Source organism: Artemia sp. Qi Xiang Cuo, chromosome 5 (genome assembly GCF_049724085.1).
Source record: "Artemia sp. Qi Xiang Cuo chromosome 5, ASM4972408v1, whole genome shotgun sequence".
NCBI lineage: Eukaryota > Metazoa > Arthropoda > Branchiopoda > Anostraca > Artemiidae > Artemia > Artemia sp. Qi Xiang Cuo.
In genome coordinates, this window is record NC_142798.1 from 59,100,200 (window position 1) to 59,126,534 (window position 26,335).

At 35.0% G+C, this 26,335-nt stretch overlaps 1 protein-coding gene across 1 annotated transcript in view; it reads left to right on the forward strand.

The window, feature by feature from the left end:
• Positions 1 to 1,323: 1,323 nt before the first annotated feature.
• The window catches only part of Ripalpha (RPA-interacting protein alpha), a 67,874-nt gene continuing 42,862 nt past the window's right edge, over positions 1,324 to 26,335 (forward strand). The window contains exon 1 of the mRNA XM_089088931.1: positions 1,324 to 1,395. Coding sequence (XP_088945057.1) covers positions 1,324 to 1,395 — 72 coding nt within the window. The remainder of the gene's footprint in view (positions 1,396 to 26,335) is intronic.

Below are 26,335 nucleotides of genomic sequence, written 5' to 3' on the forward strand. Positions count from 1 at the left end.
GAAATTTCAGCTTAATCCGATCACTCCTTCCCTGTTTTCCAAAAACCAAATATAGCCACTTAAACTTCATTTCTCTTTTTTTGTTAGCCACGCCTACAGGCCACAGTTGGCAACTGATCCGGGTGAATGAGGACTCATTCGAAGCAAAATTCGACCTGTTAAGGCCTTTTGATATTTTCAGACCGAAAAAATTATCCCCCAAATTTACATTTACGAAAAACCTCGTTTTCCTATAAGAGCCCATGTTAGTTTTTCCCACCACAACCCCCCTTTAATGTTGTCTGATCGGGCTGAAATTTAGAGGATAACCTTTCTTGGGGCCTGGGAGCTTATCCTCGAAATTTCAGCTCAATCTGATCACTCCTTCCCTGTTTTCCAAAAACCAAATATCAAGTTTTGTGGGGAATTTCTTGCGTCAAAAATAGATTCCCCTTACTAAAAAACAATTACAATTGTGTCTCCTTAGTCCAGAGGTCGAGACCTCTGACTGTCAGGTGGAAAACCTGGGTTCGATTCACCGTCAGAGGAAATTTTTTATATACTGAATTTAAACTTTAAAAAAGAAACTCAGTTTCTTTTTTAAATTATTTGAAAAAAATTACGTTTTCTAAAGAGTTAAAGAGGCTGAGTTACAAGGTCAACCCTTAGAACGTACAGGGATTAGGAAGCACAGTTGGGGGGCTGTTAAAGAGGCTGAGTCACAAGTTATAAACTGTACAAAAACGTGCAGAAATTATTTGAAAAAAACTACGTTTTCTAAAGAGTTAAAGAGGCTGAGTTACACGGTCGACCCTTAAAACGTACAGGGATTAGGAGACACAGTTGGTGGGCTGCCGCCCCCCAAACCCCCCGCTTTCGCAGCCTTTAAATAAAAAAAGAAAGTTTTCTTTAAAGTGAAAGTAAGGACCTACATTAAAACATAGCCAGATCAGAACTTAGTCCGTTTATTAAAGGTAATATGTCCTTCAAAATGCCGCGCTCAGTACGCGAATGTTTTTATTGTTAAAAAAAAAATAGTTGTCAGCAGGTCCAACTTTAGCGTGAAGAGTAAGGTGTTGAGGAGGGCACAGTCCCTTTTATATACGGAATAGCCTAATTTCTGTTCGTTTTAAGATTTAATGTCGCTCCTTACTTTCAGTTTAAAAAAACTTGTTTTTTTTTATTTAAAGGCTGCAAAAGCGGGGGGTTTTGGGGGCGGCAGCCCCCCAATTGTGCCTCCTAATCCCTGTACGTTTTAAGGTTCGACCTTGTAACTCAGCCTCTTTAACTCTTTAGAAAACGTAGTTTTTTTCAAATAATAAAAATTAAGCAGACGATTTCAAAATGGACCGACGTGCTAAACTTTACAAGAAGGGATCAAGAGACTTTGCTTCCTGGAAGGAACATGTTCGTGAGGTAGATGACTATGACTTTATTAATGCTCCCCTAGTGGTGTATTGGGTAAAATTCTACTTTTGGCTATCTTGGAAAGGGGCTAGGTTTGAAAATGAAACTTTCAGGGATGGGTCTACAGGCTAAAGTATGTCCTGGGAAGGTATTTTGAAATACCCACCTCTACTTCTTCTCCCTCTAGAGGGTCCTGACCTTTAATGATCTTTAAAAATCTGCCTTTTATAAAAGTGGAACCTCAGAAAATGGATCTTCTGCTTAAATGAAGTATAACAAAATTGTTTTCAGGTTCACAACTTTGCCCAATCCCAATTTATAAGGTTTTAAAGATATTTATTTATTTATTTATTTATTAATACCAAGATACGGTAAGTTTTAATAATCTTGTCGCACAAACCAATTATAAAAAAGTCAATAACAATATCAATGACATAACAAAAACATACAGTAACTTAAAAACATTGGAAAAACAATATTACTGAAACATACAATAACATACCAACTTAACTGATACATATCTGTTAATAATTGAAACCTACAAAAAAGTAAGCTTACAAAATAACTGTCACACTGTCACAAATCAGGTAATACAAAAGAAAAAATAATCTTAAAATGGATTGTGATAGGACCTAGTATAGAAATCTGTAGAGGCTAAACTACCTTTGAAAGACTGGACCGTGGTACTTGCAACTATTTCTGATGGTAGTGAATTCCAAGTCTTCCACACTCGGCTAGACAAAGAGTTTTGGCCTAATCTTTTCTGTGAACATGGTGGGTAAATTTTGTGTTGGTGTTGATGGGTACTACTGTATTCTGTAAAAGTGAAAAAGTGAGTTGGGGTGATATTATCAATATTCCTAACAATGCGAAATGTATTTATTACGTCGGCTCTATCACGTCTGAAGTGGAGAGAAGGCAACTGTAGTCTTTCTATTCTCTGGTGGTAAGGTAGATGACTCAGGTATGGTATGAGTTTGGTGGCCCAACGTTGCACTCTCTCAACCCTCTCTATATCTCTCTTATTAAGGGGATACCATACTGATGAGCAATACTCAAGTACTGGACGTACAGTGGATACATAAAGTGAAATCAGTGAATGAAGATTAAACTTAGAAAAAGTATGCCTTAGATGTAATAATTGGTAATTAGCCTTATGGGTGATATCTGATACATGTTGATTAAATTTGAGACTTGAATCAAAACAAATCCCAAGGTCACAAACATATTCTACACTTGAAATTAATTTACCAACAACAAAGTAATGGTAATGCTGAGGGAGTCTACGCAAATAGTGCACAGCATTGCACTTGGTTTCATTAATGAACATAGAGTTTGCAGTACACCACTGGCCAAGAGCAACCAAATCCTCTTGAAGTAAAGAAATCTCATGTTCACTCATAACTGACCTATAGATTTTTACATCATCTGTAAACATTTTTAAGGTCAAATTCCTAACAACGCCTGGTAAATCATTGATAAAAAGGCAGAAGAGTACTGGCCCAAGACAACTGCCTTGTGGAACTCCCACTTATGACAGAAATAGGTGATGACAAGGCATCACCTGCTGCAACCTCTTGGGTTCTATTTGTAAGATAATCTGTTATCCATGCTTTAGTTTGTGGGCCTATAGCATATAGTTGACATTTGTTTATCAGAAGTGGAATGGAAATTTTATCAAATGCTTTGGAAAGTCAATATAAATACAGTCAAACAAAATACCATTATCAGCCATCGATTGAAAATCACAAATCACCTCAAGAAGTTGCGTGTTACAAGATCGTCGTTTACAGAAACCATGCTGAGCAGAATGCCATAAGTTGTTTTCTTCAAAATGTGCTTGGATTCTACTCACCACAATTTTCTCCATTATACGGGAAAAGATTGATGTATTTGAAATTGGTCTGTAATTATTGAAATGGGACTTTGAACCATTCTTGCACAATGGCCTAATGATAGTTCTTTTCCAAGCTGAAGGACATTTACCAGATGAGAGACAAAGATTAAAAAGATATGTGAGTGGCCCAGCAAGCACTGATGCAAGTTCACGTAACATCACATTGGAAAATCCATCAATATCTGGTGCCTTTCCTGGATCAAGATTTCGGAGTGTCAGATAAACCTGTTGGACTGTAAACTCTGAATCAACAAATTCTTTTGTTAAGTCTGGAGGAAGAAACTGAGTGTGTGTTTGAGTAAAAACTGAACCAAATACCTTATTGGAGAGTTGTGATTTTACAAAATAATCATCTATATGTAAAAAAGTTTCGGGATCTATAAAGGAAGTGGATGGTGGGAATTGTGAAATTTGATTCCTTCTCACATATTTCCAAAATCTTTTTGGGCAACTTTGGACTGATGCTATAACATTTGTTTCCACCTCTTGAAAATTTAAATGAAGAGACTTAGTTGCTCTGTTTCTAGCTCATTTATAATTTAACCAAGAATCTAAGGTTGTAAATCTTTAATGATCACGCCACCTATCACCCTTTTCTTTTAGCATTTGTACAATATACCAAGGAAAGATCTGTCTATTTTTGAAAAACTGTCTACTAGTATATATTGGTACATATTGATCCTTACCTTCTATAAGGGCCTGCTTAATAAAATCAAAAGATGCATCAACAGTAGCATTACATTGCTGTAACTCCTCTTGTATAGAAAGAGATGAAATATAATCTGAAAATGCAATGTAATTTCCTCTATCATAATCATATTTGGGGGGAATGATTTGGAATATCATAACGACCTACCACACAATTTAGTGATATCACCAATACCAAGTGATCACTTTTTCCTAGTGGTGGCAAAAACTCAACACTAGCAACATCATCTGGTGATTTTGTAATTACAAGGTCTAAAACTGAAAGGGTTGAATTAGTGCGTAAACGAGTAGGGTTTTGAATGTGCTGATACAAATAATGTTCTTGTAAAGTTTCTAGGAAATGATTTTCAAATGACTCATCAGAAAGTTGTGTTGTACCTGATGTCCAATGAATAGAAGGTAGGTTAAAGTCACCAACTACTAGAAATTTAGAACTAGATAAAGAGACAGTGGATAAATACTGCAATATTTTTCTATTATTAAATGAAGACAATTCACAAACACTAGGACTACGATAAATGGCAACTACTCTAAAAGCAATTGAAGACCCAGGTAATTTCACATCAATTACTAAAGATTCACTTATAACTGAAGAGATTGGGTAATTAACTTTAGTATACTTTAATCAGACCTGAATATAAATGAAAATTACATACTTATAATTAGTATTTATAATGAGATTATAATCAGGCACTTCCTGGAAAAATATAGCTGGGTGCTGACAATTCTTGGGTAGTGCTTCTGTAATAACAATAACATGGGGTTTGCAGCTTGATATTAGGGCATGAAATTCATCAATTTTTGTAGATAAACAGTCTGCGTTTGTATACAGAACAGATAAATTACTTTGCTTGTTAATACTATGTAGAGGCAGGGAATAGGTTTTTAAAGGGCCATTCTGTTGTTTGGGGTAATGGCAACCCATTTTGGCACGTTTTTTGTCACTACAGCCATTTTTAATTCCTAAATTTTGCTCACCAGCAGATATGCAAATATATTTCCTAAATTTTTTAGAAAAAACATTAATAGGGCTTAAATTTCTTCTCAAATAACATGAATTGCATTTTCAGAACTAAAGCCAGAGAAAAAGAAACTGATAACTGAAAATTAAGGTAAAATGTTGTTTTGTCTTTCAATAGGTACCTGTCATGTAGACAAATTTCAGGACCCTCTAGAGAGAGAAGGAGTAGAGGTAGGTACTTCAAAATACCTTACCATTACATACTTTAGCCTGTAGACCCATCCCTGAAAGTTTCAATTTCCTAACCTAGCCACTTTTCAAGATAGCCAAAAGTAGAATTTTAGATAAAATTCTACTTTGCTACATCCTAATGTTTGAAGTTTCAAAGATCCACAAATACTTTTCCTAAATTTTGAAAAAAACATTTTTATGGAATAAAATTCTACTCAAATAACAGAAATGACATTTTCAGAACTAAAACCAGAGAAAAAAAAAATATAACTTAAAATTAAGGTAAAATATTGTTTTGTCAAAATTCCATAAGTAGGCAAATTTCTAAGACATATAAATCAGAAGAGGGCTTACATGGAAGCTTGGAAATACCTTCCCAGAGTATGCTTTTGGCCCTGTATTCATTACTGAAAGTTTCATTTTCTTAACCTAACCCCTTTCCAAGATAGCGAAAAGTAGCTAAACTAGAATTTTACCTCAGAAAGTATTTGTACTAGAATTTTACCTTTGGTTTTTCTTATTATCATTTGTGCTTATTTTGGTAATTTAGTAAAACTTTAGATAGGTGGCTTGTTTTTTTCTATCTTGGAAAGTAGTTGAGTTGCATGAATAAAATGCTCAGGAATTATTTGAGAGCCTTGATGGTTGCCTGGGAATGTATTTTAAGGACCTATATCTACCCCCTCCCTCTCCAATGGACACTGATATTTGGTGACCTCTTATATTTTTGTGTCTTAAAAGTGAAACCTTGATGAGTAAATCTACTCCTCAAATAAGGTACAAAGAAAGTATTTTGATCTGCATGTCATTGCTTGATCCTAATTTACAAGGATTTAAAAATCTGTAATTTTGCCTCCTAACTTTAATGAAAAAAGCCTTAATATGGCTTAATATTTGTAAACACATATATTAACAGAATATTCAGACAGCCAAGAAGCAAACTTACCTCTATAATCAGAATTTCATCCTGAATCCAAATATGACATTAGTTTCCATTGCAAATTTAACTTTAAGCCCTTTACAGACCCTCAAAGATGATACCTTTTCATGCTATTTTAGATGCAGCTCATATACCTGTGTTAGTGTAAATCTTGTCAAAACCAGTTTACCCATAAATTGAATTGACAACAACAAAATTGAGAATCAATAAAGGCTTGGGAAATATGTAATACAGGCTGTATATTTGGGTAAGGTTCTGTTTATAAAGGTAAGTTTATGAACACAGGTTTATAAGCAGTATCTAAAATAAAAGAAAAAGGTATCATCTTTGAATGTCTGTAAAGGGCTTAAAAATAAATCTGTAATGGAAATGAATGTCATATTTGGGTTTAGGAGGAAATTCTGATCATAGAGGTAAATTTGTTTCTTGACTATCTGAATATTCTGTTAATATATATGTTTACCTAAAATTTTGCTGAAATAATTGGAATTGTATTTTCAAAGACAGCTCAAAACTTCTTTGACCTGCCTCCTCATGTTATAACCTTGTAGTTAATCATGTTCTTCTTTGACACCATCCTTACAATGGTATCATCTCTTACAACCAACATGGTCTCCTACAAGAACATTTTGATAGAAATTAACCTCTTGGATAGTTATGAGCAGATTCCCCAGCTTCTGGACAACAGACTTGATTCTTTAAGACATAGCAAAAGAATTGACAAGGTCTCACATAATTGTCTTTGCATGAAATTAACAGTTGTAGTGATAAACCTAGAGTTTGTAAATTAGCCAATGGGCTTGCCAGCTGGTAGAAAACAAATGTTACAATTCTCAAAACAAATGATGTGCCTGCTTAGTCATAACCTTCCAAAGTCTTCAATAGCATTCCTCAGGGAACTGTTCTTGGACCATAATTGTTTTTTTCTCTATATAAATAATATGGTATCTGATGTTCGCAACCACCTAATCCTCTATGCTTATGACTCAAAACTGTTTTGTGTCTCTGACAGATTGTACCATAATTCACTTTTGTCATAATAATCTGCAGCACCAATACAGCATGAAGGACAATCTGACATCATCCTCCATATCACTTCCAATTTGTACCAGTTGTATAGACCTGGGAAACACTATAGATAATCCTCTAAAGATCCATAAACATTCTGTACTAGCTGTCTCCAAAGCAAATTTGTGCCTTGGGCTCATCAGAAAGACTATCACCAGTCAGTCTTGTAGGATCTTCCTAAAGCTATATAAGGCACTTCTGAGATCAGTCCTGGACTTAGGAACCTACTTGAAGATGTGTTTTATAAAAGTCATGTACCGTTGAGGTGTACAGAGGAGGACCACTAAATGTATCTTTGGACTTAGTGAAAAACCACATGTTGATAGGCTGTATGGACTAAAGCTATTATGGTTCCCATTCTGATGCAGCTTCAGCAACATGCTACTAATATACAAGCATGTCAACCAAACCAAAAACAAGCTCTTTGCTTGTTTTTGCTTGCCAATAAGACAAAGTTGAGATAATTCAAGGAAGCTTCATAGGCCCTCAGTCAAATGTAGAATTAGACAAGATCTTTTCAGCCAAAGAGTAATCAATGATTAGAACATTCTGAGTAAGAATACTGCTTTTTCAGTATCAGCTGAGGTTTTCAAAGGAAGCTAATGTTTTCAAGCTGTAAACACCTTGAAATCTTTTTTTTGTGTGTGTGTATTGCTTATGAATAGCTGCCAGCATTAATGATGGAGCCAAACAGATCCAGAATTGGGATTAATTGCTCTGAAGTGCAAATTAGGGTAATAATGTGAAGATCATACTTTTTTACAGAATATTCTTGATCTGCTTGGTTGATCAGTTGAGGCCTGGCTTCTTGAATTTAATGTTGCCAAGTGCCATGCCATTCACTTTGGCAAAAAAAAGTCCTTGTTGCTCTTATTTTCGTTTTGGCCATCAAGCCTCTTCTGTAAATGATAACAAGACAATGACTTAAAATTCAGAATCCATGCTAAGAAATCTAATGCTAGTGCTTGTTTAACTCTGAGTTTGATCAAGTGCTTGTTTTCCACTCACTCCCCCAAAGCCATTAGTCTTCTGTATAAAGGACTGGTGCAACCAAAGCTCAAACGTGGAATTCTGCTAGCCTCCCCATGTCTTAAGAAAGACATTAAGGCTCTGGAAGAGATGTCACTAAATTAGCATCAGGCATGCTGGAGCTTTCTCATCTCATAAGACTAGCTAAACTGAAATTTCCAACACTTATGTACAGAAGAAGAAGAGGCAATGCTATTCTAACCTGCAAACTAATGAATACATACACTTACATTGTGGTTTCCTGTTGTTGGTTCTAATTTAAGAATAAGAGATCATTGGCTGAAACTTGTAAAGCAGTCTACCCTAGCCAGAGTCCTTCTGACAAATCTTTTCCTTGAGAATTGTCAATGCTTTGAACAAAGTGTCTGAAGATCCAGTTACTGCTCTATGATTTTCAGATGAAGACTAGATACTTAGTGTCCTGAAGGGAATGGAAACTTGACAGGAAATTATTGGCCACTGCATCTGGGCACTGAACAATACTTAAAATAACTTATCAATAATCAACTCCAGAACTTAACAAACAAATTCCATGAGTAGGTCCAAGCTGCAATTTCAGGTACTATTGTTTGTTTTTATAACATAAACATGTACATACATTGTATTCCTTTTAGATCCTACCCAACTAGTTATTTTCCTTTTTTGGCACCTGACTAGTTAATGGTCAAATCTTCTTTATTTAAATGACGAATAAAAGAGTCAAGCATCAATTTTACCTTAAATTGCACTTGCTAGCAGTAGGATGATCCTGCCATATCTATTTTGAAATGCAAAAATAAAAGTTTGCATAGCTTCCTGACCAGGGAGGTTTTCCTATCATGCATGAGCTGTATACAGTATGATTGTTTACATTGGCTGTATTTGATCATACCTAACCAGTTAAGTTCTTACCTGTTTTTGAAACAGACCAGCTATTGGTTAATACTTCTTTGTTTAAATGACAAAAAGTCAAATGTCAATTTTAAACTACAAAACTGTCAAATGTCAATTCTACTTCTCATCATATTGGGTTTGTACACAGCCTGATTACTTACGTTGACTGTCTGTTAGATCCTAACCTTTAGAGTTCTGTTTTTTTTTCTGACTGGTTAATGGTTAAAAGTTCTTTGTTCAAATGTTGAAAAAAAGTCAAATGTTAATTTTAAGATGCAGACAAAAACAAGTTTCTGTTGCCTCCTGACAAGAGTGTTTTTCCTTTGTACAGGGGTTGCACACAGCAGCTGCAATTTCTTTGTTTTGCTTTTATTGGTGGCAAATAAAAGAAGAAGACCATGCATTTTTATTTTATGGAATTAGATGTAGATCAAGTTTATAGAATTCCTTTACTATTGAATGAAACCTCATGCTCTTGGCTATAGGTTCTACTTCTGGCTGCCACATTAAAACAAAATAAGATTCAAATCTTTTTTATAATCTTTAAATTACTCTAATATTGTGGAGACTTAAATCTTCCAATTCTATTGCCGTTTATATATACTGCTAAGCAAAGGCGTATCCATGGTTTTGCTCCGTTGTTTCGAGGGTAGGGGCTAAAAATAACTTTAAAAAACGCATCAGAATTTATTTACATGTATTTTGTTATGTTTTTAAAAGTTGGACAAAAGTTTGGGATGGGAGAGGTTCAAACCTGGTACCCCCCTGGATATGGCCTTGCTGGCAAGATATCAAACTTTATTTCTCTAGTGCTAGAATTTCCATGATAAAGTAATTGAATAGGTTACATGTTTAAAGGAATTTTGAACAAACAATAAGAATGGCTAAAATTTGACCTTCTTCTGGTTTCCCAGCAGATTCCAAATTTTCCAGACAAGTTCAAATCTAATTACAATACAATAATGAAAAAAAAAATCTTCAAAACTAATTGGAATTGGTATGACTGATTATAGTTTGATTTTGTTCATAATTTGTTGTGGATTAATGAGGACTAAGATTCTGATTTTTCAGAACACATGTATTTTATGGTAATCATTTATTATAAGTCTAATTTTTTATTTTATTTGAACCATAAACTCTATAGTGCAAAAATATTGAAGAACAAACAACAAAAATATATAATCAGAATTAAAATAAAGACACATAATACCAGAGCTGACTCATTATCTGCCAAAAAAGCTGCTCAGGGGAAGCTAGGTAAGTGACAACAGTAAATTGATTAAAATCCCTAATCAGTTAGAATCAAATTGTACAAATTAAATCATTATTTTATGCGTTAAGTTTCAGTTTTGAGAACTGAAGTCTAAATTCTGTGTACTCTTTACTTTTCTTTTATCCCCATGGTAAGATTATATTTATGTTGTTTTGAAATTTAAGTTTGCACTTGCTCAATCCATTATTTCAGGAAATGGTTTTATTTAACCATTTTATTTAGCCAATTTCAGAATTGGTTTTATTATCTGGAAATTACCTGAACTTTGAACTGCGTGGAACGAAATGGCTATCTCAAATTTTGATTGGATGTGTTTGGGGAAATGGTGGGCGTGGTAGGGGTGTTAGCTACCTTCCAATCACTTTTGACTATTAAAAAGATCACCAGCCATTTCAATTTCCAATCGAATGAGTCCTTTTTGAAGTTTCTACGACAACGCGTTCTATAAAAACCATATATACCCCCTGGGCATAATTTACAACCTTTGCCCTGAGGGCTGTGGGGGACTTGTCATCCTCAAAAACTTAATTTCCAGAACTTAAAACTACGTTGAATAAAATGGCTATCTCAAAGTTTTGATTAGATGTGTTTGAGGAAAAGGTGAGCATGAGAGGCGGGTTAGTTACCCTCTAATCACTTTCGACTATTAAAAAGGGTACTAGCCCTTTGAATTTTTAATTGATTGAACCTTTTTTGAAGTTTTTACGACAACACCTTCTATAAAAAACCTTATATGCCCTAGGGCATAACTTACAACCCTTGCCCTAAGGGCTGTGGGGGACTGTCCTCCTCAAAAACGTAATTTCTATGGCTATCTATTTTGATTTGTTGTGTTTCGAGAACTGGTGGGCGTAGAAGGGGTGTTAGTTGCCTTTCAAGCAATGTCGACTATTCAAAAGGGCACAAGCCACTCCAATTTCCCATTAAATGAGCCCTTTTCAAAGTTTCTACGACAACTCCTTTGATGCGAAGTGCCCTGCTCTAAAGGAAAAAATTAATAAATAATACGTTGTGCCAACAACGTTCTTGTATGCCCCCAGGGCATAACTTAAAACCCTTGCCCTGAGGGTTGTAGGGGAGTGTCCTCCTCTTTACTTAGTCCCCGTATTTTGTCTCGTTCTCGAGTGTCCCTGTTCTTTACTTAGGCATCGCGATCGCGCTGTCTACGATTTTTACAACAACTTTCTATATAAATCTTATATGCCCCCAGGGCATAACTTGCAACCCTTGTACTGAGGGCTCTGAGGGGATTATCATCCTAAAAGACCTAATTTCCAGAACGTTCAAATACGTTGAACAAAAATGAATATCTGAAAATTTTGATTAGTTGTGTTTTGGAAAATGGTGGGCGTGAGAGGGGCGTAAGTCGCTATCCGATCACTTTCAACTATTAAAAAAGCACTAGCCCTTTCAATTTCCAATTGAATGAGCCCTTTTGAAGTTTCTACGACAACGCTTTCAATAAAAACTTTATATGCCCCCAGGGCATAACTTACAACCCTTGCCCTGAGGGCTGTGGGGGAAGGGGTCGTCATTCTTAAAGACCCAATTTCCAAAACTTCCAACTGCGCTGAATAAAATGGCTATCTGAAAATTTTGATTGGATGTGTTTGGGGGAAAGATGGGCGTGAGAGGGGGTTAGTTGCCCTCAAATCACTTCCGACTATTAAAAAGGGAACTAGCGCTTTGAATTTCAAATCGGTTGAGCTTTTTTTCAAGTTGCTACAAAAAAGATTTTAATAAAAACCTTATATGCCCCCAGGGCATAACTTTTAACCCTTACCCTGAAGACTGTGGGGGGAGTGTCCTGCCCAAAGGTATAATTTCCTGAACTTTGAACGTCGTGGGACAAATTAGCTATCTCAAAATTTTGATTGGATGTGTTTGGGGAAAGGGCGTGGAAGGGGTGTTAGTTGCCTTCCAATAACTTTCGACTATTAAAAAAGGCACTAGCCATTTCAATTTCCAATCTAATGAGCCCATTTTGCAGTTTCTACGACAACGCGTTCTATAAAAACCTTATATGCCCCCAGGGCATAACTTACAGCCCTTGCCACGAGGGTTGTGGGGGAGTTTCTTCCTCAAAAACATATTTTCTATCTGGAAATCAACTACGCTGAACAAAATGGCTATCTAAAAATTTTGATTGGATGTGTTCGGGGGAATGGTGGGCGTGGGGGGGGGGGGGGTTTGTTGCCCTCGAATCCCTTTTGACTATTAAAAAGGGCACTAGCCCTTCGAATTTCAAATCGAATGAGCCTGTTTTGAAGTTTGTACGACAACGCCTTCTATAAAAACCTTAGATGACCCCATGGCATAACTTACAAACCTTGCCCCGAGGGTTGTAGGGGAGTCTCCTCCTTAATAACGTATTTTCAAGCTGGAAATCAACTCCACTGAACAAATGGCTATCTCAAAATTTTGATTGGATGTGTTTGGGGGAATGATGGGCGTGGGGGGGTTAGTTGCCCTCCAGTCACTTTCGACTATTAAAAAGGGCACTAGCCCTTTAAATTTCCAATCGAATGAGCTCTTTTTAAAGTTTCTACGACAACGCCTTCTATAAAAACCTTATATGCCCCCAGGGTATAACTTACAACCCTTGCCCTGAAGGCTGTGGGGGACTGTCCTCCCCAAAAATATTATTTCTAACTGGAAATCAACTACGCTGATCAGGGCGTGAGAGGGGGCTAGTTGCCCTTCAAACACTTTCGACTATTAAAAAGGGCACTAGCCCTTTCAATTTCCAATTGAAAGAGCCCTTTATGAATTTTCTACAACAACGCTTTCTATAAAAACCATATATGCCCCAAGGGCATAACTTTTAACCCTTGCCCTGAAGGATGTGGGGGGTTTGTCATCCTCAAAGACAAAAATCACGAAAGTTCCAAATACGTTCGACAAAATGGCTGTCTTAAAATTATGATTGGCTGTGTTTTGTCAAATAGTGGGAGTGACAGGGGGGGCAGTTGCCCTCCAATCACTTTTGACTATTAAAAGGGGCACTAGCCATTTCAATTTCCAATCGAATGAGCCCTTTTTGAAGTTTCTTCGACAACTCCTTCGATAGGAAGTGCCCGGGTTTGGAGAAAACAAAAAAAATAATACATTGTGCCCACATCGTTCTTTACTTAGGGAGCGCTATTGCGCTGCCTATGATACTGATGTGTGATAGTTGTATACTTGGTAGATTATTTAACTCTATTTTTGTTCATTTTGGGGTTAATTGAGTTTTTTCCTTTTTTTGAAAAAACCTATTTTGTGGAAAAAGTTTTTTTTAAGTAATGTTCGTTTTATATTGACATAGTCTTTTTCAGGGAAAAAGACTGAGTATCTTCTAAAGTTAAACAACCATCCTCTTCATAAGAACCTCAAATACCCCCTGGAAAAAAATTTAAACCCTTTCTCCTTCTATCTGAGGATTTTTTCAACCCCAGACTCCTGGTTATATGATATTTAGACTATTTTGAATAGAATGGTGACCTCAAAATTTTTTGTTTCGGAGGGGGGAGGGAAGCTGCCCTCCGATCATTTTGACTCTTAAAAAGAGCACTAGAGTGTATGACGTAGTAAAAAAATTCTGGAAATTAGGTCTTTAAGGATTACAATTCCCCAGGCAATGGTTATAAGTTATGCTCTCGGGGCAAATAAGGCTTTTATAGTGTTATCGTAGAAACTTCAAAAAGAGCTCATTTGATTGGAAATTGAAAGAACTAGTGCCCTTTTCAATATTCAAAAGTGATTTGGGGCAACTAACCCCCCTCTCACGCCCACCATTTCCCCAAACACATCCAATCAAAATTTTGAGATAGCCATTTCGTTCAAAGTAGTTGAAACTTCTGGAAATTATGTCTTTGCAGATGACAAACCCCCCACATCCTTCAGGGCAAGGGTTAAAAGTTATGCCCGTGGGGCATATATGGTTTTTATAGAAAGCGTTGTTGTAGAAAATTCATAAAGGGCTCTTTCAATTGGAAATTGAAAAGGCTAGTGCCCTTTTTAATAGTCAAAAGTGATTGGAGGGCAACTAACCCCCCTCTCACGCCCACCATTTTCCATAACACATCCAATCAAAATTTTGGGATAGCCATTTTGTTCAACGTAGTTGAAAGTTCTGGAATTTAGGTCTTTGTGGATGAACCCCCCCCCCCACAGCCCTCAGGGTATGGGTTGTAAGTTATGGCCTGGGGGCATTTAAGGTTTTTTATTGAAAAATTTGTCTTAGAAACTTTATACAGGGCTCATTTGATTAGAAACTGAAGGGGCTAGTGCCTTTTTTAATAGTCGAAAGTGATTGGAGGACAACCAACCCCCGCTCCTCACGCCCACCATTTCCGCAAACACATCCAATCAAAATTTTGAGAAAACCATTTCGTTCAAAGTAGTTGAAAATTCTGGAAATTAGGTCTTTGAGGATGACAAACCACCCACACCCTTCAGGGCAAGGGTTGTAAGTTATGCCCTGGGGGCATTCAAGGTTTTTAATAGAAAGCGTCGTTGTAGAAAATTCTAAAAGGGCTCTTTCAATTGGAAATTAGAAAAAGTTGTCTTAGAAACTTCAAAAAGGGCTCATTCGACTGGAAATTGAAAGGGCTAGGACCTTTTTTAATAGTCAAAAGTGATTGGAGTTCAACTAACCCCCCCCCCCTCTCAGTAGAGAAGGGGGTACCAGACCGGTACGAACACATGTGCTGCCATCTATAATTGAGTCTAACGCGGTACGTACAAAATTTATTCAAGGATTATCGATCGAGTCTAATGGGGTCAAGGTGAATTGATGTTTTGTTGTTTGTCTAGGTGTAATGACACTGGGGGGTGAAGTTCGCACATGTGCATTAACGGTGAGGAATTTATTGATCTAGAAAGCGAGGGGGAAGTGGAGTTCCGAGAAATTGATTTACATAGTCGGTGGGGAATGTATTGATCCAGGACTCCAGGTGGAAGTGAAGTTCCGAGAACTTGATTTACATAATCGGTGGGGAATGTATTGATCTAGGACTCGAGGGGGAAGTGAATTTCCGAGAAATTGATTTACATAATCGAGGGGAATTATTGATTCACGAAAGGGAATTAAGAAACAATTACGGCTTCTTTGATCTTTAGGTCTGAGGCATAAATGGTCTTTAGGTCACAGAGATAAATTAATATTCTATTTTTAAAAATGGCTTCTTTGATCTTTAGTGTCAGGAATTAGAAATGACATCACTTGTTTCCTAGGAATTATGCGGGGTTCTAAAGAGATAAATTAATATTCGATTTTTGAAATACGGCTTCTTTGATCTTTAGGTCACAGAGATAAATTAATATTCTATCGAAACCATAATGGGGTAGCTAGGAACACCTATGAGATGAAGAGATTAACGAGGGAAATGGTTTCCTAGGAATTTCAAATGTGACAGAGCAGGGATGTCAAACAAAAGGAACACGCAGAAATTACGTTTAGGGGATTATTTGGACGAAACCGTTCGAGACATTTATGAAGATGATTTAAGCGAAACCGTTTGAGGCATTTTAGAAGATGATTTGAGGGTGAAACTCTGTGGTCGTTATAATACACAAGTTCCGTTTGAACAATGTTCTGGGGTCCCCTACCCCAACCCCAAAGGACCCCCCTCCCTACCACAACCCCAAAGGGCCCCCCCAGCCCCCAAATGCCCCCGGACCCCCAAATACCCTCCGATCCTCCAAAGGCTCCCCGGCCCCCCAAATGCCCCCGAGCCCCCCAAATGCCCCCGGACTCCCAAATGCCCCCGAGCCCCCCAAATGCCCCCGGACCCCCAAATGCCTCCCGAGCCCCCAAAGGCTCCCCGGCCCCCAAAATGCACCCGGTCCCCCAAAGGCCCCCCGAGCCCCAAAGACCCCCTCGGGCCCCCAAAGGCCCCCCGTGCCCCGAAAGAGCCCCCGAACCCCTCCCTTCCTCCCTTCCTTTTTTAATTTTTTTAAAGTTTTTTCGGACTGAATTTTTTAGACTTAGAAATTATCCAACATTTTTTCGTTTTTTCTTTTACCCATTGGCATAGCCTAGAGTCTTTATATAGTTTTAGCCTAGAGTCTTAGCTTAGTTTTATTTGGAGGTAAAGTTAACTTTAGATACAGTTAACATTTTAGAATTTTACATTAGAGCCTTTGGTCAGAGTATTTGTTAGATTTCTAGTTCAGTTTAGTTTTAGTTATTAATTCGGAGTTTTATAACTTAGCCTTAGATTGTTGGTTTAGTTATATTGGAGTGTTAGTTTAGTTACAGCTAATAGTTTATAGTTCTCCCTTAGAGTCTTATATTTGAGTTTTAGTTAGAGTTTAAGTTTAGTTTAGTTATAGTTAAAAATTTAGAGTTTTAGCTTAGAGTCATAGCTTAGTTTTAGTTAAAGTTTTAGTTTAGTGAAGTTATGGTTAAGAGTATAGAGTGTTAGCCTAGAGTATTAGCTTAGAGTTTTTCTTGAAGTTCTAGTTTAGTTTTAGTTAAGAGTTTAGAGTTTTAGCTTAGAGTCTTAGCTTAGAGTTTTTGTTAGAGTTCTAGTTTAGTTATGGTTAAGAGTTTGGAGTTTTAAGCTTAGAGTCTTAGCTTAGAGTTTTGGTTAGAGTTGAAGTTTACTTTAGTTTTAGTTAAGAGTTTAGAGTTTTAGCTTAAAATCAATGCTTAGAGTTTTAGTTAAAGTTGTAGTTTAGTTAAGTTTTAGTTAAGAGTTTAGAGTTTTAGCCTAGAGTCTTAGCTTAGAGTTTTTGTTGAAGTTCTAGGTAAGTTGAGTTCTAGTTAAGAGTTTAGAGTTTTTAGCTTATGGTCTTGGGTTAGAGTTGTAGTCAGAGTTCTATCTTAGTTTAGTTTTAATTAAGAGTTTGGAGTTTTATCTTATAGTCATAGCTTAGAGTTTTAGTTGGAGTCTAAGTTTAGTTTAGTTATATTTAATAGTCTAGAGTTATAGCCTAGAGTACTAAACTAGACTTTTTGTTGGAGTTCTAGTTTAGTTTAGTTTTAGATAAGAGTTAAGAGTTTTAGCTTATATTACTAGCTTAGAGTTCTAGTTAGTTTTGAAGTTTGGTTTAGTAATATTTAAGTTTTTAGAGTATTAACTTAGAGTATTAGCTTAGAGTTTTTGTTAGAGTTCTAGTTTAGTTTAGTTTTAGTTAAGAGTTTAGAGTTTTGCCTTAGAGTCTTAGCTTAGAGTTTTAGTTAGAATTGAAGTTTAGTTTAGTTATAGTTAAGAATTTAAAGTTTTAGCTTAGAGTTTTAGTTAAAGTTGAAGTTTAGTTATGTTTTAGTTAAGATTTTAGAGTTTTAGCCTAGTGTCTTAGCTTAGAGTTTTTGTTGAAGTTTAGTTTAGTTATAGCTAAGAGTTGAGAGTTTTTAGCTTAGAGTCTTAGCTTAGAGTTTTTGTTAAAGTTCTAGTTTAGTTTAGTTTTAGTTAAGAGTTTAGAGTTTTACCTTAGAGTCTTAGCATAGAGTTTTACTTAGAGTTTAAGTTTAGTTTAGTTATAGTTAAGAGTTTAGAGTTTTAGCTTGGAGTTTTATTTAGAGTTCTAGTTTAGTTTAGTTTTAGTTAAGAGTTTGGTGTTTTAGCTTGGAGTCTTAGCTTAGAGTTTTAATTAGAGTTCTAGTTTAGTTCAGTTTTAGTTAAGAGTTTAAAGTTTTACCTTAGAGTCTTAGCTTAGAGTTTTAGTTAGAGTTCTAGTTTAGTTTAGTTTTAGTTAAGAGTTTAGAGTTTTATCTTGGAGTCTTAGCTTAGAGTTCTAGTTTAGTGTAGTTTTAGTTGAGAGTTTAGAGTTTTACCTTAGAGTCTTAGCTTAGAGTTTTCGTTAGGGTTGAAGTTTAGTTTAGTTATAGTTAAGAGTTTAGAGTTTTACCTTAGTCTTAGCTTAGCGATTTTTCTTAGAAGTAACATTTTTTCGTTTATAAGAGCAAGTTTTCTGTTAGAAGTTGCAATTTTTCCTTTCACACTAACTAATTTTCTCATCAAAGTAACAATTTTCTCCTTAACACTAACAGAGTTTTAGTAACACTAACAAATTTTCTCATCGAATCAACAACTTTTTCCTCAATACTAACAAACTTCTACTTAAAAATATAAAATTTTTCTTAGAAGCATAATTTTTTTCCGTTCATGATAAAAAGTTTTCAGTCAAAAGTAGCAAGTTTTCCTTAACACTTACAAATTTTCTCATCAATTTAACAATTTTTCCTTAACACTAACAGAGTTTTAATTACAGCTATCAAAGTTCTCTTAGAAGTAACAATTATTCGTCAGTGATAACAAATTTTCTGTTAGAACTAACATGTTTTATGTCAAAGATACCAAATTTTTCGTCAGTGATAACAATTTATTGATTTTGATAACCAGTTTTCTGTCAGAAGTAGCAAGTTTTCTGTCAAAGATACCAATTCTTACTTTAAATTAAAATTTTTTCGTCGCTGATAACATGATTTCTGGTAGAACTAGAAAGTTGTTCCGGAAATTTATAAAATATTTTAAACAAATAATAAATTTCTTCCAACAACAGCAAGTTTTTTCTCAAAGATAACAAATCTTGGCTTCAAAGTAGGAAATTTCTCCTTAATTCCAACAAACTTTTAATTAACACAACCCAGTTTCTCTTGGAAGTCACAATTTTTCATCAGTGATAACACGTTTTCCGCTTGAGCTTGCAAGTTTTCTCTCAAATATACCAATTTTTTTCTTAGAAGTAGCAATTTTCATTATGATGACAAGTTATCTGTTAGAAATAACAAGTTTTAAGTCAAACATATCACATTTTTCTTTGAATTAACAATTTTTTCGTTGATGATGACAATTTTTTCTGTCAGAAGTAACAAGTTTTGCTTAACACTAACAAATCTTCGCATCGAAGTAACAACTTTTTCTTAATACTAATAAACTTTTACTTAACACTATCAAATTTCTCCAAGAAGTAACAGGTTTTCTTTCAAAGTTAGCTCTCACTACGTTTAAGTTAGGTTCATCTAACCTCCAAAACCATAGGTTAGGTTAGGTCAAGTATAAATAAATATTAATAAAAAAATAGAAACATTTCTCCATGTTTAAGTGGTTTCTCTACATTTAAGTTAGGTTCATCTAACCTCCAAAACCGAAGGTTAGGTTAGGTATGAATAAATATTAATAAATAAATAGAAACATTTCATCATGTTTAAGTTAGGTTAGGTTAGGTTAGCTTATCATGAGCGTTCATGATAAGCTAACCTAACTTAAACATTGTACACAGTCGCCCTGGGGGGCTTTTCCGGCGAGTATGGTTAGGTTATGCTAGATTAAGTTAGGTTAGGTTAAGTTAGGTTAGCCTAAGTACGCGCGCGTACGTAAGCTAACCTAACCTAACTTAATCTAACCTAACCATACTCGCCGGAAAATCCGCCCAGGTTGACTTTGTACCATGTTTAAGTTAGGCTAGGTTAGCTTATCATGAGCGCTCATGATAAGCTAACCTAAATTAAACATGATGAAATATTTCTATTTATTTATAAATATTTATTCATAACTAATCTAACGTATGGTTTTGGAGATTAGATGAACCTAACTTAAATGTAAAGAAACCACTTAAACATGGAGAAATGTTTCTATTGATTTATTAATATTTATTTATAATTAACCGAACCTAACCTATGGTTTTGGAGATTAGATGAACCTAACTTAAACATTGAGGATACAAACTTTGAAAGAAAACTTGTTAAAAACATGCAACTTCTAGGAAAATTTGATAGTGCTATATAAAATTTTATTAGTATTAAGAAAAAGTTGTTACTTCGATGCGAAGATTTGTTAGTGTTAAGCAAAACTTGCTACTTCTGACAGAAAAAATTTTTATCATCAACAAAAAATTGTTAATTCCAAGAAAAATTTGGTATGTTTGAGTTAAAACTTGTTATTTCTAACAGACAACTTGTCATCATAATGAAAATCGCTAATTCTAAGAAAAAATTTGAATCTTTGAGAGAAAACATGCAAGCTCAAGCAGAAAACGTGTTATCACTGATGAAAAAATGTGACTTCCAAGAGAAATTGGGTTGTGTTAAGTAAAGATTTCTTAGTATTATGAAAAAAGTTCTTACTTCGAATCGACGATGTGCTATCTTTGACAGAAAACTTGGTGTTGTTAGAAAAAATTCATTTCTTCTATAAAAAATTTGTTATATTTGCTGGACAACTTGCTAGTTCTAGCAGAAAGTGTGTAATCAGTGACGAAAAATTGTTACTTTTAAGAAAGAATTGGTATCTTTGACAGAAAACTTGGTACTTCTGACAGAAAACTTGTTATCACAATCAAAAAATTGTTATCACTGACGAAAAATTTGGTACCTTTGACATAAAACTTGTTAGTTCTAACAGAAAATTTGTTATCACTGACGAAAAATTAATACTTCTAAGAGAAATTTGATAGCTGTAATTAAAACTCTGTTAGTGTTAAGGAAAAATTGTTAAATTGATGAGAAAATTTGTAAGTGTTAAGGAAAACTTGCTACTTTTGACTGAAAACTTTTTATCATGAACGGAAAAAAATTATGCTTCTAAGAAAAATTTTATATTTTGAAGTAGAAGTTTGTTAGTATTGAGGAAAAAGTTGTTGATTCGATGAGAAAATTTGTTAGTGTTACTAAAACTCTGTTAGTGTTAAGGAAAAATTGTTATTTCGATGAGAAAGTTTGTTAATGTGAAAAGAAAAATTGCTACTTCCGACAGAAAGCTTGCTCTAATAACCGAAAAAATTGTTACTTCAAGGAAAAATTTCTAAGCTAAGACTCTAAGGTAAAACTCTAAACTATTAACTATAACTAAACTAAACATCAACCCTAACTAAAATTCTAAGCTAAGGCTCAAAGGTAAAACTCTAGACTATTAACTAAAACTAATTTAAACTAGAACTCTAAAAAAAACTCTAAGCTAAGACTTAAAGATAAAACTCTAAACTCTTAACTAAAACTAAACTAAACTAGAACTCTAAGCTAAGACTCTAAGGTAAAACTCTAAACTCTTAACTAAAACTAAACTAAACTAGAACTCTAACTAAAACTCAAAGCTAAGACTCCAAGCTAAAACTCTAAACTCTTAACTAAAACTAAACTAAAGTAGAACTCTAACTAAGACTCTAAACTCTTAAATATAACAAACTCACCTTCAACTCTAACTAAAACTTTAGTCTAACACTCAAAGTTAAAACTCTAAATTCTTAAATAAACTAAACTTGAATTCTATCAAAAACTCAAATCTATTAAAATAAGGTAAAAACTCTAAACTCTTAACTATAACTAAACTAAACTTCAACTCTAACTAAAACTCTAAGCTAAGACTCTAAACTAAAACTCTAAGCTAATACTCTAGGCTAAAACTCTTAACCAAAACTAAACTAGAACTCTAACTAAAACTGTAAGCTAAAAACTCTAAACTCTTAACTATAACTAAACTAAACTTCAACTCTAACTAAAACTCTAAGCTAAGACTCAAAGGTAAAACTCTAAACTCTTAACTATAACTAAACTTCAACTCTAACTAAACTCTAATCTAATACTCTACGCTAATACTCTAAACTAAAAATAAGCTAAACTAGAACTCTAACTAAAAACTCTATGCTAAGAATCTAAGCTAAAACTCTAAACTCTTGGCTAAAACTAAACTAAACTAGAACTCTAACTAAAACTCTAAGCTAAGACTCTAAGATAAAACTCTAAACTAAAACTAAACTAAAGTAGAACTATAACTAAACTCTAAACTAAAACTAGGCTAAACTAGAACTCTAACTAAAACTCTAAGCTAAAACTCTAAACTCTTAACTTAAACTAAACTTCAACTCTAACTAAAACTCTAAGCTAAGACTGTTAGCTAAAACTATAAACTAAAACTAAACTAAAGTAGAACTCTAACTAAACTCTATGCTAAGACTCTAAGCTAAAGCTCTTAACCCTTAACTATAATTAAACTAAACTTCAACTCTAACTAAAACTCTAAGCTAAGACTCTAAGCTAAAACTCCAAACTCTTAACTATAGCTAAACTAAACTTCAACTCTAACTAAAGCTCTAAGCTAAGACTCCAAGCTAAAATTATAAACTAAAACTAAGCTAAACTAGAAATCTAACTAAAAACCCTATGCTAAGACTCTAAGCTAAAACTCTTAACCCTTAACTATAACTAAACTAAATTTCAACTCTAACTAAAACTCTAAGCTAAGACTCTATGCTAAAACTCTCAACTCTTAACTATAACTAAACTAAACTTCAACTCTAACTAAAACTCTATGCTAAGACTCTAAGCTAAAACTCTAAACTATAACTAAACGAAACTTCAACTCTAACTAAAACTCTAAGCTAAAACTCTAAACTTTTAACTAGAACTCTAACAAAAACTCTAAGCTAAGACTCTAAACTCTTAACCAAAACTAAACTAAACTAGAACTCTAACTAAAACTCTAAGCTAAGACCCTAGGCTAAAACTCTAAACTCTTAACTATAACTAAACTAAACTTCAACTCTAACTAAAACTTTAAGATTCTAAGCTAAAACTATAAAGTAAAACTAAACTAAACTTCAACTCTAACAAAAACTCTAAGCTAAGACTCTAAGCTAAAACTCTAAACTCTTAACTACAACTAAACTAAACTAGAACTCAAACTAAACTCTAGGCTAAAACTCTAAACTCTCAACTAAACTTCAACTCTAACTAAAACTCTAAGCTAAGACTCTAAGCTAAAAATTCTAAACTCTTAACTATAACTAAACTAAACTTTAACCCTAACTAAAGCTCTAAGCTAAGACTCTAGGTTAAAACTCTAAACTCTTAACTAAAACTTATCTAAACTACAACTTTAACTAAAACTCTAAGCTATGACTCTAAGCTAAAACTCTAAATGCTTAACTATAACTAAACTAAACTTCAACTCTAACTAAAACTCTAAGCTAAGACTCTTAAGGTAAAACTCTAAGCTAAGACTCTAAGGTAAAACTCTAAGCTCTTAACTAAAACTAAACTAAACTAGAACTTCAACAGAAACTCTAAGTTAACAACTCTAAAATCTTAAATATAACTAAACTAGAACTCTAACAAAAACTCTAAGCTAAGACTCTAAGCTATAACACTAAACTCTTAACTAAAACAAAAGTGAACTTCAACTCTAACTAAAACTCTAAGCTAAGACTCTAAGGTAAAACTCTAAGCTCTTAACTAAAACTAAACTAAACTAGAACTTCAACAGAAACTCTAAGCTAAAAACTCTAAACTCTTAACTAAAATTATTTGAAAAAAATACGTTTTCTAAAGAGTTAAAGAGGCTGAGTCACAAGTTCGAACCTTAAAACGTACAGGGATTAGGAGGTGCAGTTGGGGGGCTGCCGCCCCCCAAACCCCCACTTCCATATATGAGAGGGACTTTGCCCTCCTCAACGCCTCGCTCTTTACGCTAAAGTTTTTATTGTTTAAAAAAAAGAGTTGTGAGAAAGTCAAACTTTAGCGTAAAGAGCTAGGCGTCGAGGAGGGCACAGCCCCTTTCAGCACTAAAATAATATAGCAAGTGTCTCTGTGGTACAATGGTCGCTGTTCCTGACTGCTAGGCGGAAGATCCGGGTTCGATTCCCTGTCAGAGAAAATTTTTTATATACTGAATTTAAAGTTTAAAAAAGAAACTCGGCGGCAGCCGAGTTTAAAACAGGCGGCAGCCCCCCATCTTTAACTCCTGAAAAGATCAACTAACAGTTAGTCAAGCAATAATAAGTAATAAACTGTACAAACACGTGCAGAAAATATTTTAAAAAAACTACTTTTTCTAAAGAGTTAAAGAGGCTGAGTCACACGTTCGAACCTTAAAACGTACAGGGATTTGGCGGGGCAGTTGGGGGGCGGCCGCCCCCCAAATCCCCGCTTCCGTATATGAAAGGGGCTGTGTCCTCCTCAACGCCTCGCTCTTTACGCTAAAGTTTTTATTGTTTAAAAAAATAGTTGTTAGAAAGTCAAACTTTAGCGAAAAGAGCGAGGCGTTGAGGAGGGCACAGATCTTTCATATACGGAAGCGGGGGTTGGGGGGGGCGGCGGCCCCCCAACTGCACCTCCTAATACCTGTACGGTTTAAGGTTCGGACTTGTGACTCAGCCTCTTTAACTCTTTAGAACACGTAGTTTTTTTCAAATAATTTCTGCGCGTTTTTGTACAGTTTATAACTTATTATTGCTTGACTAACTGTTAACTGATCTTTTCAGGAGTTAAAGATGGGGGGCTGCCGCCTCCCAAACCCCCCGCTTTTGAAGATTCTTGTGTTAAGGCTTTTAATTCTTGAATACTCAAATCAAATGCACAGTAAGATTTTCTTTTTCAACTTTTTTTCGAGCATGCGGGTATACGGCATGTTATCAAAGCAGTGGAGACTTACCTGTAACCTGAAGGCCGACTGTGATATTCTTCTGGAGACGCCTGTTGAGCCGAAGTATTTAATTGATTGTATTTAAAAAAGAAACTAAGTTTCTTTTTTAAACTTTAAATTCAGTATATAAAAAATTTTCTCTAACAGGGCATCGAACCCAGATCTTCCGCCTAGCAGTCGGGAACAGCGACCATTGTACCACAGAGACACTTGTTATATTATTTTAGTCTCTTGTATCTATTTTTGACGCAAGCAAATCCCCACAAAACTTGATATTTGGTTTTTGGAAAATAGGGAAGGAAGGATTGGATTGAGCTGAAATTTCGAGGATAAGCTTCCAGGCCCCAGGAAAGCTTATCCTTGAAATTTCAGCCCAATCGGACCACGTTAAAGGGGGGCTGTGGTGGGGAAACTTAACATGAACTCTTTTAGAAAAACAAGGTTTTTCGTAAATGTAAATTCGGGGGATAATTTTTTCGGTCTGAAAATATCAAAAGGACCTAACAGGTCAAATTCCGCTTCGAATGAGTCCTCATTCACTCGGATTTGTTGCCAACTATGGCCTGTAGGCGTGGCTGATAAAAAAAGAGAAATGAACTTTAAGTGGCTATATTTGTTTTTTTTTTTGGAAAACAGGGAAGGAGTGATCGGATTGAGCTGAAATTTCGAGGATAAGCTCCCGGGCCCTAGGAAAGCTTAACCTCTAAATTCCAGCTCAATCGGACAACGTTAACGGGGGGCTGTGGTCGGAGGGTCGAAACTTCCGGCCCACTTTTACCCATGAAGATAAAGTCGGAGGGGGTGAAATTTTGCACGTTTCTTAGTTGGAGCTTGGGCTACAACATGCGATCACTGCTGTCTCTCTGCGACCTCTAGGACCTGAAATCGCTTAACATTGTGGTGGGTCGCCTCTTTAAAGAGGCACAAGTGTGCCTCCTTGACTAAACTAAACTAGAACTCTAACAAAAACTCTAAGCTATGACTCTAAGCTAAAACTCTAAACTCTTAACTAAAACTAAACTAAACTTCAACTCTAACAAAAACTCTAAGCTAAGACTCTAAGCTAAAACTCTAAACTAAAACTAAACTAAACTAGAACTCTAACAAAAATTCTAAGCTAAGACTCTGAGCTAAAAACTCTCAACTCTTAGCCATAAATAAACTAAACTTCAACAAAAACTCTAAGCTAAGACTCTAGGCTAAAACTCTAAACTCTTAACTAAAACTTAACTAAACGTCAACTTTAACTAAAACTCTAAGATATGACTTTAAGCTAAAACTCTAAACTCTTAACTAAAACTAAAGTAAACTTCAACTCTAACCAAAACTCTAAGCTAAGACTCTAAGATTAAAACTCCAAACTCTTAACTATAACTAAACTAAACCAGAACTCTAAGCTAAGACTCTAGGCTAAAACTCTAAACTCTTAACTAAAACTTAACTAAACTACAACTTTAACTAAAACTCTAAGCAAAGACTTTAAGCTAAAACTCTAAATTCTTAACTATAACTAAACTTCAACTCTAACTAAAACTCTAAGCTAAAACTCTAAACTCTTAACTAAAACTAAACTAATACTCTAACAAAACTCTAAGCTAAGACTGTAAGGTAAAACTCTAAT